The sequence below is a fragment of the Mustela nigripes genome, chromosome 10, assembly GCF_022355385.1.
Source record: "Mustela nigripes isolate SB6536 chromosome 10, MUSNIG.SB6536, whole genome shotgun sequence".
Classification (NCBI taxonomy): Eukaryota; Metazoa; Chordata; class Mammalia; order Carnivora; family Mustelidae; genus Mustela; species Mustela nigripes.
This window is the reverse complement of record NC_081566.1, coordinates 13661232-13676702: the sequence shown is the minus strand read 5'-3', so window position 1 is coordinate 13676702 and position 15471 is coordinate 13661232. Positions and strand designations below refer to the sequence as shown.

Sequence of the window (15471 nt, the reverse complement as noted above, 5' to 3'; positions counted from 1 at the left end):
TGGAAAGAGAGAGGAAAAGAGAGGAAGGAGGAAGAGGGGAGGAAAATGAGAGGAGATAACACAGATAAATGAGGTGTCATTTATAACTCGGAAAACTATCATTTGCGAAATTTTCTAACAGCAGCAACTCTAATTGCTTTTAGATTTTTGTTTGTTTTTAGGTTTAGCAAGCAAGGACTAACTTCAGTGTGCTCCAACTTCTTACTATATTGCTTGCAGTCATTCTACTCCACAACACATTCTAATCATTAAAAATTCATCTCCCCCTACTCTATTATCAAGGAAGAGTAAGAGTTGCTTGTAATTTTGTAAGAGGAATATCAATGAAAAGTTATATGGAGACAAGAGCAATTAATTTATCCATTACATTTCTCTTTAAAAATATGGCCAAATGAGTCGAACATGCCTATCTTCTATTTATTTTTTTTTTTTATTTTATTTTGTTTAAGTAGGCTCCATGCCCAGCATGGAGCCCAATGCAGGGCTTGAACTCATGACCCTGAGATCATCACCTGAGCTGAGATCAAGAGTCGACACTTAACTGACTGAGCCACCCAGCGTGGAGCCCAATGCAGGGCTTGATCTCACGACCCCAAGATCAAGAGCTGAGCTGAGATCAAAAGTCGGATGCTTAACTGACTGAGCAACCCAGCATAGGGCCCAAAACAGGGCTTGACTGACAACCCTGAGATCAAGACCAGACCTGGGATCAAGAGTCAGACACTTAACTGACTGAGCCACCCCGGTGTCCCCTATCTCCTATTTCTACGTTATACCTTCTTACTAACTGAAAGCATTGGATCTTTTAGTTTCCAAAGAAAGGTTTTGGTTCACTGTAGGAATCTCAACAACAAAGATAGCAAACTATAAAATCTCACTGTACCTTTCAGTGAATGACGACTATGTGCCCATTATATGCATTATAACTGAAAAGAACAGAAACCATCAAAAGTCATGATCCCTTAGCTTCAAGGGGTTTGTAATTTACTTGAGGGGATAAGCCAAATACATGAAAATTTAAATAACAACAAAAGTTTTTAAAAATACAAGACAATAGATTAAGTCACTAGTTTGTATATGAAAAACTGTAGTCTCAGAAAGAAGTAGAACTAAAGATGATTTTAAATGCTAGGTTGGAATTAGGATAAGGAAAAGGATATTATTATATATAGGATTGGAAGGGAACTGGCCTGGTGGGGAAAAAATTGTTCACATTGTAGAACAAAGGAAAATAAAATTATGCATTAAGGGCCAGTCACTTTTCACAGGCCTTGAATGCCAGGTCTGGACCATATTCTCCACAGTCTAGAAAACAAGTTTTTGTATGAGAAACAACCCAATGAAAACAGTGATTTAGTAAGGTTACTTCTGCAAAGATGGGAATGGTGAAATTGTAATGGGGAAAGACCAAAGGCAAAGTGACCATTAAAGTTCTCTTTCCACTTTCACCGTCTATAAAAGTTTAAGATCAGAGAAATGAACAAAGAAAGATCATGAAATAAAATCATCAATAAAAAATCCTGTATTCCTTATATGCAGCGTTTAAATTGGGTAGAATCCCTATAGATCTATTCCTTTTTTCAGATGGCAAAAGGAAACATAAATCCACAGAATTGTAAGAACAGAAAGAGACAGAGATCAAGTCCAACATTCTCTCTTTTTTTTTCAGATGAGAAAACTGAGAAGTGGCAAGGTTAAGCAATCTAAGATGACAAAACTAGATAATAGATTAGAGGGGATTAAATCTTACTTATAAAATAATATAACAATGTTTGGGGAAACTCCAGCCAATGCTAAGGGAACGGGAATGGGAGAATATACTATATTTCTAGGAAATATGGCTGATTTCCTTAATGAAAAAAGTGAAATTTCCACTTATATATGTAACTACTGTAATGGAAGATGCCTAGAGAAGCAAGGGACAATTGCATTCATCTATACCAAAACAAAACACAGGAGGGGGGGGGGGGGGGGGTACATGATGGGTCTTAAAAGAATGTATGATGATCCAACAATCTTCAAAACCAAAGATGGCAAATACATATCACTCCACTGCTGAAGCCCTTGGCAGCTATCTCTGTTAATCTCACACTCTGTCTCATAATACAGTGTTCTTGGCAGCCATTACCAGAGGATTAGAGTAAACACACCAATAAAATCTGTTTACGATTTCTGCTCTACATTCTCTAAATGGCTGAGTGATGCTTACCTTTATTTTTGTTGATTTCTTTAAAGTTTATTTCTTTAAAGTTGCAACTTTTCTTCTCCTGAAAACAGGAGAAAACACTGTTCTCACTGAGATCTACCTCCACTCTTACCAATCTGTGAGTGCGGTACTTGTCAAACTTTAATGTGCTGGCAGATCACCAGACGACCTTGTTAAAATGGAGATTCTGATTTGATCAGTCAGAGAGAGGCTATGAATCTGCATTTCCAACAAACTAACAGGTAATGCTGATGCTGCTGGTCCACCAACCACATTTAGAATAGGGTTAGCTACCTGTCCTTAAGTAACCTAAGAGTAAGTCACAGTTCGGGGGGGGGGGGGGGGGGAGATAAGGGTAAAAGGAAAGCACTAGAAAAAACATCAAGAATCCACACTCTGAAACCTGATGGCTAACTATAAATACCTTTGAACTTGGCTTCATCTGTACATTTTTGGTTTTGTCGAGACTTTCACTGGCAACTTATTAACCCTCCAACAAGGTTTCCTAAGCCTTTCTTAGATCACATTTCACTACTGAGGTGAATTGCCACTGACTACCATCACTACTTGGGCCATGTCTCACTAACAGTGACACAATACTCATTTTAAAATATTTCCTAGAGGAAAACTGAGAAATATCAATAAGACCAGTCAACAAAATGCACAATAGAAAAATATTTTCAATATTACTCCAATTGTACTCAAAATCTACAAATATTCGGGAAAGGCATGTATTCTACATACGAATTTTCATTCACACCTTGTTCAACTGCATGACAAAAAATGTATTCACACTTTAGAAAGTATACAATCTTTTATGTCCTAAATATAGACCATTTATTGTCTTTTCCTAAATTTCAATCATCTTGGTTTAAAATTCCTAGAGCTAAAAAGAGCAGAAAAGCTATTCTAAGTCTTTTCCAGGAAAATCCTCTTTTAATATTAATTCTTAAATCCTTTGAAGTCATCTCCAATTAAAAAAAGAAGAAGAAGAAAAAGAAAAAGAACTCTGTCTCCGTCAGTTAAGTAAGACTTCACCTTTACTTCAAAATTCATTTCCTTTTTTTCTGAAACCTGCCCCTTAAGTTTTCTTAGAGCCTGTTAATAACGAAGCAATGGAGAAAACAAAGCGTGCTTTTGCTCCTTTCCGTCCTTTTTTTAAAAAGGATATTACCATGAAGGACTGAAAAGTTCAGAACTTTTATATTTACCACAAAAGAGTCTCATAAATAAATTCAATAAAGCAAAAGCCTAAATCATCACAGAAAACTCCAGTGGAATGAGTCATGACCTGGACTGCACCAATGGGGAAAAACAACAATCAACATAAAATCTTAAACCCAGAAGGAATTCCTTTATTTTCCTAATCAATAAGGCTAGGAAGAAATATTTGCATATGGATTCTAGAGAGAAATGATATCTGCTTTGCACAGAATGGACCTTAGAAATCATTTATACCGATCCTCTTACTGTGTTGGTTGAAACTGAAGCCCAAAGAGGGTTAAAGAAGGAAACAGTGAATTCACCAAGCTCATCAAGAACATGGAGAAGACATTTAAGTTAAATAATAGATAAGAAAAAAATCAAGCATGCTCCTGACCTAAGAGCCAGGTTCAACAGCATAAAATACAGTGAAACAAAAAGCAAATACTAACCATAAAAGAGAAACATCTTGTTCTAGCAAGAAAAATTGTCCTCTAGCTTCCTTGCCTAAGAGTTGAAAAAAATCCTAGCACATCAAATCTGATTTACTGGGTAGTTCTTTTTACCCCTTTTGATACAAGTTCCTACTATTCTACATGACTCTTTACCATTCTCTCTTAACTTTTGCTTCCTCAGTGACGTGCATACTTGAGGGCCTCAATTATATAGGGCCTCAACTATATAGGGTTTGCAAAAGCAGAGACTGTGTCATTATCTTTTGTATAATTCCAAAGTATATCAGTTTGATAATGTATAAATAGACAGTCTTAACAAATGCTTAGTGAATTAATATATAATCTAATATAACCAGTTCTCCTGCATTAGATCTCCTTAGTTTTATTTTCATTAGAAGCTATGCTTGAAGGGAATTTCTGACTGATATATTCTATGGCTCCTTTCTCCAAGTCAAAAGCTAAACAGCAGGCTTTATACATTTATTTCCTTAATAAATTACTGTTCACAGAAGTGATTATGGAAAACTGTAACAGAGTCTACATAAGCAGGGAGTCTGAAGGAGTATGAATAGGTAGAACATTCAAAAGTTAACATTAATGGGAAGAATAAAGTCTAGTAATTTTCTAAAACTGTTAGAACATTTGTATACAAGATGAATTAGTAAAATTAGTTCATAGAGGCCCATCCTGTTTAATATTTTATAATTGTCCCCCAAAATGGAATTGAATGTACATATCAGGATTGGACATAGGGAGAGCTGTCAACCCCAAAGAAAATAAGACTTGAATTCAAAGTAATCTTTAGATAAGCATTCCATTTAAATATTATAGTTAATGGAATATTTAGACAAATATTCCATTAAATATTATATTTACTCCTAATAATACATTATATGTTAATTTTTAAAGGTAATAATAATAATAATAAATATATTTAAATGGATAATCACATTTAAAATTATATTAAATATATATAGTCCATAAGTATTTCATTTAAAAAGGATAAAACTATAAGGAGTTTAAAAAGTAAACTCAATAATACAATTAAAACAACGATAGAAAATAGGAAAAGATTAGCAAACAGAACACAAAATAATAATCTGAAAATGAAACAGCAGATATCTTATTTAAAATATATTCATAATATAAGAACAAGTAACAAATTACTTCATAATATAAGAACAAGTAACAAATTACTTCCAAATCAGAATTTAATTTTTAATTCTAAAAGTAATGATCAGGTGGCACCTGGGTGGCTTAGTCAACCAGTTAAGTGCCCGACTCTTGATTTCAGTTCAGGTCATGATCTCACGGTCGTGAATCACGCCCCACACTGGGCTCTGCGCTAACCACAGAGCCTTCTTAAGATTCTTTCTCTTTCCTTCTGTCTCCCGCCCACCTTCCCCACCTCCAGAATTCTCGCTCTCTCAAAAAAAAAAGTAATGGTCACTTAACATTGAAAATTCTCACTAATAAGTATTTATTTGATAACTGCATATCTTGAAAAGATCACACACAAAATGAAAAGGACTCAGAAAATCAGCAACAAAAAGTCTAATGGTCCAATAAATCAAGATGAAGTATTGGGCTATTTTTTAAAACTAGAAAATTGAGACATGTTACAATTGTCAGACAGTATATAACCATAAAAAAATATGGGAAAAATTATACAAGGCAGTATCTGAAGGGCTAAAACTTATTAAACAACTCATAAACTTAGCTTATAGGCTAGTCTTTTTATGAGGTAGGCACTTGACTTGCATATGTATATGTATATATATATGTATATTTGCATATGTATATATGAGTGATTTTTTTTAACTCACTTAGTCCTTACAATAACCCAGAAAGGAATTACTATTATCATTATGGCTTTAAATGACACAGGTGGGATACGAAAAGGCCCACCTGCAACTTAGATTAAGAAAATAAGCATTTTCTCCCATCTCTAGAAGATATAATTTTTCAACTGTATCAGAAAAAAAATTAGTTATATAAATAAGAAAAACAGAAAAATCAATTCTTGATATGTACTAAATCCAGATAGATATGACATAAAAACAATAATAAATCACAATGTTTCCAATGTTTTAAGCTGATTCACCTGCTTTCTAGACCAGATAGAAACCTAAAAACCTAAAAAACCTTGTTAGAATTATGCCTTTATAATTCTTGGTGATCTATAGCAGCCACATGTAGGACTTATGCTTAAATAATTAGTTTCATCATGAACCAATAAAACTGTAGAGGAATTATACAAAAATCATTAGTTAACCTTAAAAAGTTTTCAAATAAAATTCAGTACAAATTACCATCATTTTACACAGGAAGTTCTAAAGGTAGAGTAAGGGACAAAGGGCTGAGAAAGAGGAGAAAGCATGTCCCATTTTATTCCACATTTGGTGGTTCACTTCAATGCTTTTTCTTCCCACCGATAACTTGTTAGAAAATTATTGATAAAATTCCAAAGACCAAAATTCTCATTCTAATTGTAAATAAAGCCAAGAGACAAGACAGCAAAAATGGCTAAAGAAAATACAAAATAAAACATAAGACATACCTGATATACATCATCAAGTTGAGGTTTTCCATAAAGGCTGGAGAGACTCTCTGCTCGCATGAGATACTCTGCTGTTCTTCTCTTCACAGCTTCTCGACGGGTAGGGCTTGACTCTCCTAAAAGGAGAAAACAAAGCCAGGACATGTGAAAAATAAGGGAATTCCTTTTATCCAAACTGTAGATTAACTTCTTTTTACCCAGTTCACTACTTGTTCACATTTCTAACTAAAAAGAAGAGATATTCAAAAATGGAACAGACATCAAAGTTTTTAGTATTAGCAAGGTCTAAATATTACCACCATAAATTTGATTTATCCAAATTTGGAAATTTTCCAATTTAAGTTTAGAAAGAGAACCCGATACCTTTTATTGGAGGTATCAATATACAAGAAATATAGTACAAAAAAGCTCTGGAGACAGAAGACTAGCCTTGTCCAGGCAGTATGCAAATGTCCAATTCAACAAATTGGGACTAAATGCAGTAGATGTGTAGTAAGAGCCACGACATGGATTCGATATGTTCTAAAAGTACCAACAAACTGGAGAATAAAATTATTTAAGGTAACTCTGAATTCACTCTGATTTCTGTAAGCTTCATGGTTTTTTCATGAACAACAAATTGTCACACACCTTATAACTGAAAATAAGAATGTAATTAAAATGTATGTTAACCAACTGGAATTAAAATAAAAACTTTCTAAAAAGAGAAAAAAGAACTACTAATTGAAATCCTTGTAATATACAATTATATGAAACTGAACAAGTCATTGACCCTGCCTGGCTCTGTTTCTCTAAACAAAGGGTATCCAAAGAACTCAAGACCTTGAAAAAGAGGTGTTCCAGCCCATGAAGGAAGTACTGGGCTCTCTCCTCTCTAGAATGGAATGATCCTAAGTTTTTACCCATTTTATATACCTCAGTGTGATACAACATTTCATTTGAAGAAAGGATTCCATGACTGAAAGTTAAAAAGTCTGAAAACCACTGTACTATATAATCTTTAAGGCTCCTTTCACAAATAATATTCTATACATTCATACCATACATTCATGACTCATTTTTATAAAAGCACTTCATATATTTTTTAAATATATTTTTTAAAATATTTTTATTTTTTTAAATAATTCACTCTATGTATTTTCTGAATGAAGTTAGCCAAAAACTATCATACAGTGGAAACTGCCCTTGACTACATTCTGGAAACCATGGTTATCTACACTCTGGCTCTGCCTCTCACTAGTCATGTGACCTATGATAAATCATCTCAATTCTCTGACCCTCCTCCTCATTCTCTAAATATATACTTCAAATGACTGCAGAGATTAAAGGAGACTATACATAAAAGACACCACAACAAAGACAGCTGTATACAGGAAGCACTAAATTGTAAAGGTTTTCAGTCTTGGCTTCTCTCTAAACCAAATCCTACAAAATAACGTTTCCATGTTGCTGAAGTGAACTGAACTGAATTATAGTAAAGCAGGCATTTTTCCTCCAAAGACTACTAGTAGAAAAACTTTATTTCTGCCTAGAATAGCATCTTCTATTTCTTCTGGGGAAGGGCCCTTTCTTCTCGCCTTCCTAGCCTTCCACCTCTCCCCTACCACTACCAGCCCTTAACAAGGTGGTGTGAGAGAAAACAGCGTTCATGTTTCAGATCTCTGTCCCTCTGCCCCTTACTAGTAAGTCAAGGGTGAGTCCTCTGTCACAAGCTGGGCCAATGACAGAACCCCACCCTCTTGGCCACAGTTGGAGAAGGAAGGAATTGGCCCAACACAAACTGGGCCAATCAGTCCCTCTCCACTACTGATGCTGGAAATAAGGGGACTGGGAACTGCCAGCAGCCTTAGTTTCTGCCAATGAGCAAAGAACCAATCAGAGAAGCGCTTATGAGAGGAAAAAAAAAAAAAGAAAAGGAATCCTGGTGTGACTGGGGTCCCAGATTCCTCGGAAGCTACATTCCTGCCATTCTTTGCCTACTATAGCTCAAATGTAGATTTTCTCACATGTGCTAAAGAATCCAGACTGAACAGAGAGCCCTCAAAAAAAAAAAAAACAGCAACCAAAGTGGGATTGCAATTTTGCTTTAAAAAAACAAAAAACAAAAAAAAAACCAAAAACTTCCTTTCACAGCTTTTACATTACTATTCCATCTCTCTTCCCCTTTATAAAGTAATTCAAAAATATAATAGCCTTGGGGACGAGCAGATTCTATCACTTCTTAGCCATGGAACAGTCTACATTTATTAACTCTCCAACTACTCAAACTTCAATTAAAATTAAAATATCAATATGATTCCTGCCTCTGTCCTTAAAATTCACTGAATTTCTAAACCCAAGTTTTTATTTTTAAACATTGTATCTGTGAAAGTTACCTAAGTAATGAAAATATGTTGTGAAGGTAAAATGTGCCACACATAAATAAGAAACATTCATCATTTCTACACATTACTCATCCTTTAGTTTTGAGTTTACTGTTCATGGACTCTTCTACTTCCATTATGATGAGTTGCTTCTCATTGCACATTCTACCTTTCATGCCCTAATTTAAATTCCCCACTTAAATTTTTTTTTAATATTTTTATTTATTTGACAGACAAAGATCACAAGTATGCAGAGAGGCAGGCAGAGAGAGAGGGGGAACCCCATCAAGCAAAGAGCCAGGTGCCCTATGCGGGGCTCGATCCCAGGACTCTGGGATCATGACCTGAGCAGAAGGCAGGGCTTCAACCCACTGAGCCACCCAGGCGCTCCTCACCACTAAAATTTCTGATTCAGCATAGGCTAAACTGCAACAGAAACTACGGCAATTTAGTTTTTTTAACATCAGTGTGATTATAAGCTTTAACACAACTTCAAAATTTGCTTTATTCAAAACAATTAATGTGTCTCCCAAAATAATTTGAAATTCAAAACTGCTAAGACTATGGAGCACCTAATTCAAGCTAGAGTTAAAACCACAGTTTGTAATCAAATCATTGTTTTTTAAACTTTTGGTATCTCTGCTGCTTTCTAGGCAGTCTCCATAGTAACAGAGAAACAAGAACCGGAAGCCAGCAGTTGAAATGGACTCCTGCTGCTGACAGTGGTTCTGCTTCCATGGAAACAACAATGAAGTGATGGAATACTGGGAGGCTTTTTAAACAGAACCTTAAATATACATACGTGACGCCTTCCCTACCAGCCCCTTAAAAGTAGGTCACAACCACTGCTGATCAATTGTAGGGGCCAAGGATGAAAATCACCTCTTGGAGATTTCTACTGTTGGACACTTACTGAGGTTTGTGAGGTCGCAGGAAGAAAAGATTAATCTATGGATTTCCAGTTTAATTTCAACTGATCAAATTATTGAAAAATATGATTTTAAACATATTAACTGATTAAAAATTTTCCATTGGCTCTTAGCCTTACTTTCTCAATATTCACGTTAAGACACACACACTCAGCTGATAATGATTATTTTTCAAGGAAAACTAGGTTATCTGGAATTCCACTTTTAATCCCATATTGGGTGATGTAGCCCGATTATATCAGTATTATATGCAGAGAGACACTTAATAAATGCTTTTAAAAATGGATACATATTTTACATTCCATCTAAATATAAACCAGTTTCTCTACCTGTCTGTTCATAACTTGGATACAGTAAGAATTTCCACTGGGCTCTGGCATTCAGAAGAAAAATCCTACTCCCATTATTTACTAACCTTTAGGTCAAAAAATTCCACTGTACCAGAAAAAAAGTGTCTTACGTATACTGTGTCAACCTTATCAATTTCTGATCAGGAGAGAGGATGGATATAGGTGATTACAGAGTATGGTCTGTGAAAGAATAGGGTGAAACTGAATAGGTATGAGGATTAAGTCCAAAGTTGCCCCTGAAATTTTTAGAAACACTGCACTGTCTATCCTGCGTGTCTCAGAGCAACAACTCCAACTTAAGTTACTAAGTTTCATAGAAGGCACAGTCTATAGATAATAGAATCATGGAATTCTAATTTATTCAAAAAGCCATCACCACTCGGCCTCCTTCACTATATTAAGTCCTGTTTATATGAGATATTACCTTCCTTATTCAACGAAGGAACTTAAGGCTCAGGGATATGGAATGTCTTTCTCAGCTGAAAAGTTAATATAAGAAACTAAACTGAAACCAGGTCTTATGATACCATGCTTCCAGTGACTGAATTTGAAGTGGATTACACTACTGTTACTAAGCAGAACAAGAAAAATGCAGAGCATGGGACAAATATGAGTATGGGAACAAAGATGAAGAGAAAATAAGCATAAGAGTTGAGACGGAGTCTATCAGACAAAATACCAGAGTACAGTTGGACAGAAAGAGACTGAAGATGACAGACAAGGGCACAGGAAAATTAAAGTTACAAAGAGGTATAAATTTCACACCATGTGAAAGAGAACAGGCCTTTCTGAGAAAAGTGGTCGCTCAAAACATCCTTGTTACCCAAGGATTTCTTTGGAAAACACGGGCCTTTTATCATTTACCCATTAAAAAAACCAAAAAGGCATTTTTATGCACAGAACTAGTGAAAATTAGTTTCACAAACTGTAATAAAAAGTAGTCCTTCCAATTCTGTTATTCTGCCCTTAGCCATCAAAAAGAATATAGCTAATGCCACATCCTTGGTTCAACAGAAGAAAAGCAATGCTGAAGGAAAAACCAACAGTTAGACTACTTAAAAGACATTATGTTTACATCTATATTCTACGGAAAATTTTAAGGGATTTTTAAGATTATTTTGACTATACCTGATTTTTGCTACATGCACAGAATTTAATCCCCACATAACACTCCACTTAGGCACATTTTATATTCTTACCTCTGCCTGTCTACTCCAACAACTCTCCACTAGCCCCTCTGCCACTGTATTCTTGGTCAAACATGCCAGGTTTTTAACTCAGATTTATCACATTAGAAAGAACATTCAAGTCAATGAGGGTTTGAAGGAATGAGTTTTTGTTTATCGGTGTTTCCTTTTTTTTTTTTTTTTAAACAACTTTAGTAACAAAAAAAATACGCCTGTTTGAGATGGCCTTGGTGGTTACAGTTGTTTTTTCTCAGTGCTGATTTATTATAGTTAATGGGTTTTTTGTTCTTTTCAGGTATAGCCTACCATTTCTGACTTACACTAAGTGTTCTGACAACAAAAGGCAACCTTGAGAAAAACAGTAATTCATGGTTCTACGGGTCTACCACAACTGGGGCCATCAGCCTCTCCACAGAGAACAAAACTCAGTCAGTCAAGGAATCTGCTTCCCATTTGTCTTTAACCAAATCCATATTAATGTCTTTTCAAAACCCAAGTGTTATGTGACCCCTAGAAGTTCAAAAAGTCACCAAAGAATAGTAAAAGCAAAAATCATAATAATATTCATGCCCAGGCACTGCCTCAATTACGACTGCCTTCAGTGCTGTTTAGCAGTTTTCCTATCAGTTAATACTGAATGAAAACATATCATTAAATCAGAGTGTTAAATGCCTACAGAGACAGTCTTCTCTTAGACTTAGCTTTTTTCCTGCTCCCTAACCCATTCTTTGTTTTGCAATTTTAAAGGGGAGTATCCAAAACATTAATTATTCAATCCTTTCATTAGAACATTGCCTGGCCAGTCTCTTTGTGACAATAAACTCTTGTCCAGATAGATAGATACATGCACAGATAAATAATCAATCCCCTATGTGTTCCTTATACTGTAATCAATAGCTTCCAAAAGATAAAAAAGTTTAAAAAGAACTAGAGTATATCAAAGGAAAAAGGAATGCAGAATTAAAACCTAAGAGCTAAAATTTTGCTTTCTGAGATGGAATAAAGATAAGGGAAAATATGGAGAAGAAACTCCACATAAACTAAGAATTTTTTTATCTGCTATACTAGTAAATAAGAGACATCTTAGAAGTAACAAATCCATGGAAGCCTCTAAAGTCCAACAACTGCTTCCTTGATGTCATGATATTGGATCACATATTTTTCCTTTGAGATGACGTAAAGTGATCAACAGAATTACTGATTATAAGCAGTTAATTCTTCTGAATCCTAAAGGTTTCACAGACTCCTTTAATGCATGCCCACCCTAAAAAATTAAACTGACTTAGTGTATACCAGAATTAGAACAGACTCCATTCTATCTCCAGATTTATTTAACATGAGGATAAGTATCTCCACATTTAAACAATTCAAAGAATGTGTCAAGCAATATACCCACAGTATATCACCTTTGAAGCCTGTATCAGGATAACAAAGAAAATCCTCCCCAGGAACTAAGTAAGCCAGCAGAATGAAAAAGTTCTCCACAACCACATATTCCTGCTCCTTCTTTCATCTTCAGAAAGAAAGATGCCTAACAGTTACTGAGCATCTATTATGTTCCAGACACAGTTATTTCAATGTTTACAGTCATTTCAGTATTGTCACAGAAACATCACATAAAGACCTTCCATAAAATTTTGTTTAATAAATGAATAAAAAAACAAATGAATGATTTTGCACCAATACTACACGGTCTGATAACAATACGTTCAGGCCTAGAAATGATCCAATTACCTCTTCCTATAACTTATTGCCTTTCTTGATAGTTCAAATAAATGCATTTCAGAAAATGTCTACTGTCTTTATCTCCTGTGTAGGTGAAATCATAAGAGAGGAATATGGAGGAACACAGCACAGAAGTGGTATGGCAAGACTAAAAGGGCAATCTATATTTTTATTTAGTTTTATGAAAAACTGTCATGACAGCATCAAAGAAGGAAACACAAGCATAAATAGTCTACTCATTTGCAAACCACTGAGTAAAACAGAATGAAGTCTATGAACTTTTACTGTTTGACAATTACAATTTGGGAAAATCTTTTTTCTTAATAGTTTCTAAGACTACATGATGCCTGTACAAATGAAATAAACCAACGAAATAAAATGTTATTCTTCTAATGAAATGCACCTTGAGACCACTAATGACAACACAGTAACCTTATGAGAAAAAAAAAGAGATTAATGTTTTCAATACTTCCTAAAAGAGAATAAACTCAACTTCTGTGTAATTTACACAAGACTCAATGATTAATTATTAAGACTGATTCACGGTGTAACTTATATAAAACTATGTTTACGATGTAAAACTCTGTAACTCGAGTAAATATGAAATAATGACTGACTCCACAAAGTGCCTAATACCTGCTGGTATTGAAGTAGCAGTGGTTTTCCATTTAGGGTAGTTCACTTGAAAATACTCACTTGATTTGGTTTGGTTCACTTGAAAATACTCACAATATCTATATTTCCTCTGAGCAGAATTAAGGTTTTTTCCCAGTAATCACAAGAACTGAATCAACTCTCAATTTAATGCTTTTAAACTGTGTTGCTAAAGATATACAAATGTGGGAATATTGATGACCGAGACCATCTAGTAAAAACCCTTCGCGAATCCTCATCTCTCTCCCTCTCCGCTTTTGCAATAGAGCAGCTGTGCCGCACACAAATTCACATGAATGAAAATATTTAGACGAGAAACCACCCACTTAGTTTATTTTCCATACGACTTTCCTGTAATTATTTTGTAAACTGTTCACACAACAATACATAAAAACATCTGCAAAAGCAGGTAATTAATGTGTCAAGCCAAACTAATGCATTTTTTATGGTGTCCATGCTTCGTCAACTGTAATTATAACTCTTTTTTAAGCAAATGATGATGTGTTTGTTGCAATGTGCAAGTGGTTATTTTAGATGCTCTGTTTACTGTTCATACAATCTGAATATAAAACTCCACAGCTACTTTACCCTACATCAATGTTTTACCTAGCTTTTTTTTTTTTTTTTTGCAGAAGCAGGAATGCAGATCTCTTTTCCAAGCTATAATTTCCAGTAAACATTTTTGTCATTAAAACAAGAAACTCTCAACATGAAAGTTGACACCAAAATAACCAACAATTCAAGAAACATCTGACAGAAAACGATTCACCCAGACCGTCTTCCTGCAGTTGTAAACCTATGGGAAATACAGCACTTTAAGCCCAAGAGCTGCAGAATACCAAGCCTCCTGACCATGAGCATGTAGAAAGCTCGTTATTGGGCTGTAATGTATAATATCTATTCCTTCTAGACCCACTAGACACGTATCTTTGACATGAAACCAAAAAAATGAAGGACCAAATCCTGCTCAAAATACATTGTTTCATATTCATACGCTTTGGTTCTAACTACTGAAAAGGTCATCATCATCATTATTACTATTATGCACTAACTAATACTGCATACCAATAATCATCCTCAAATGGACATTCCTGAAGGCCCAAGGTTTCTGGTCTCCAAAGCTAATAAAATCTAAAATAAAGAAAGCAGCACAGCCCTTTAATATTTTTGTAAGGTCCTTCCTCTTCTTAAAAAAGGCAATTTTTAAAACATCTATAATGATTATCCACAATACTGAGAAACCCTGAATAAAGAATTCTTAAGAAACAATGTTTTCTATTTGTTTTCACAACAAATTTTTTTTAGAAATAGTGTAGAATTAACCCTTCTTCATCCAAACTTATGTAACTCCTCATTTTGATACAAATATTTCTAAACTGAGCTATTCTGTTCTCCCCTTGAATCACTTGAATCACTTGAATTACTGTGATTAGCTAAAAGTGCCTGTCTATCCCTAGCTTATTCCCAACAAGAACATGAGCAAAGTATTACAACAAATCAAATAAGAGTTTCCCAAGTTTCTGCCAGCTGCAAAAACAGGTAATTAATGTGTCAGGCCAAATTTTAGGTCAAATGCTTATTTTGCAGATTTGGGGTTGAGTCCGATCAAAACAGAAGAGAGCTCCCCCTCCAAGGATGCTAGATTAAGAAAGACATGACTAAGACTAAGTAAGGGAATAGGACAGAAACTTATTTATTCAACCAAACTGAGGGTCAGACAACCAAGAAGTCTCAACACTGAGTTCCACTACTTACATTGATTACTACAAATATATTAATTGTAATAATAAATACAATTAATGTGGGGTGCCTGGGTGGCTCAGTAAGAGAAGCACCCAA

At 34.8% G+C, this 15471-nt stretch overlaps 1 protein-coding gene across 3 annotated transcripts in view; it reads right to left on the bottom strand.

The window, feature by feature from the left end:
- RPS6KC1 (ribosomal protein S6 kinase C1) overlaps positions 1–15471 on the bottom strand; it is a 171332-nt gene that overhangs the window by 81858 nt on the left and 74003 nt on the right. For all 3 annotated transcript variants that reach the window (XM_059412680.1, XM_059412679.1, XM_059412681.1), the window contains one exon: positions 6425–6540. In XM_059412680.1, coding sequence (XP_059268663.1) covers positions 6425–6540 — 116 coding nt within the window. The remainder of the gene's footprint in view (positions 1–6424; positions 6541–15471) is intronic.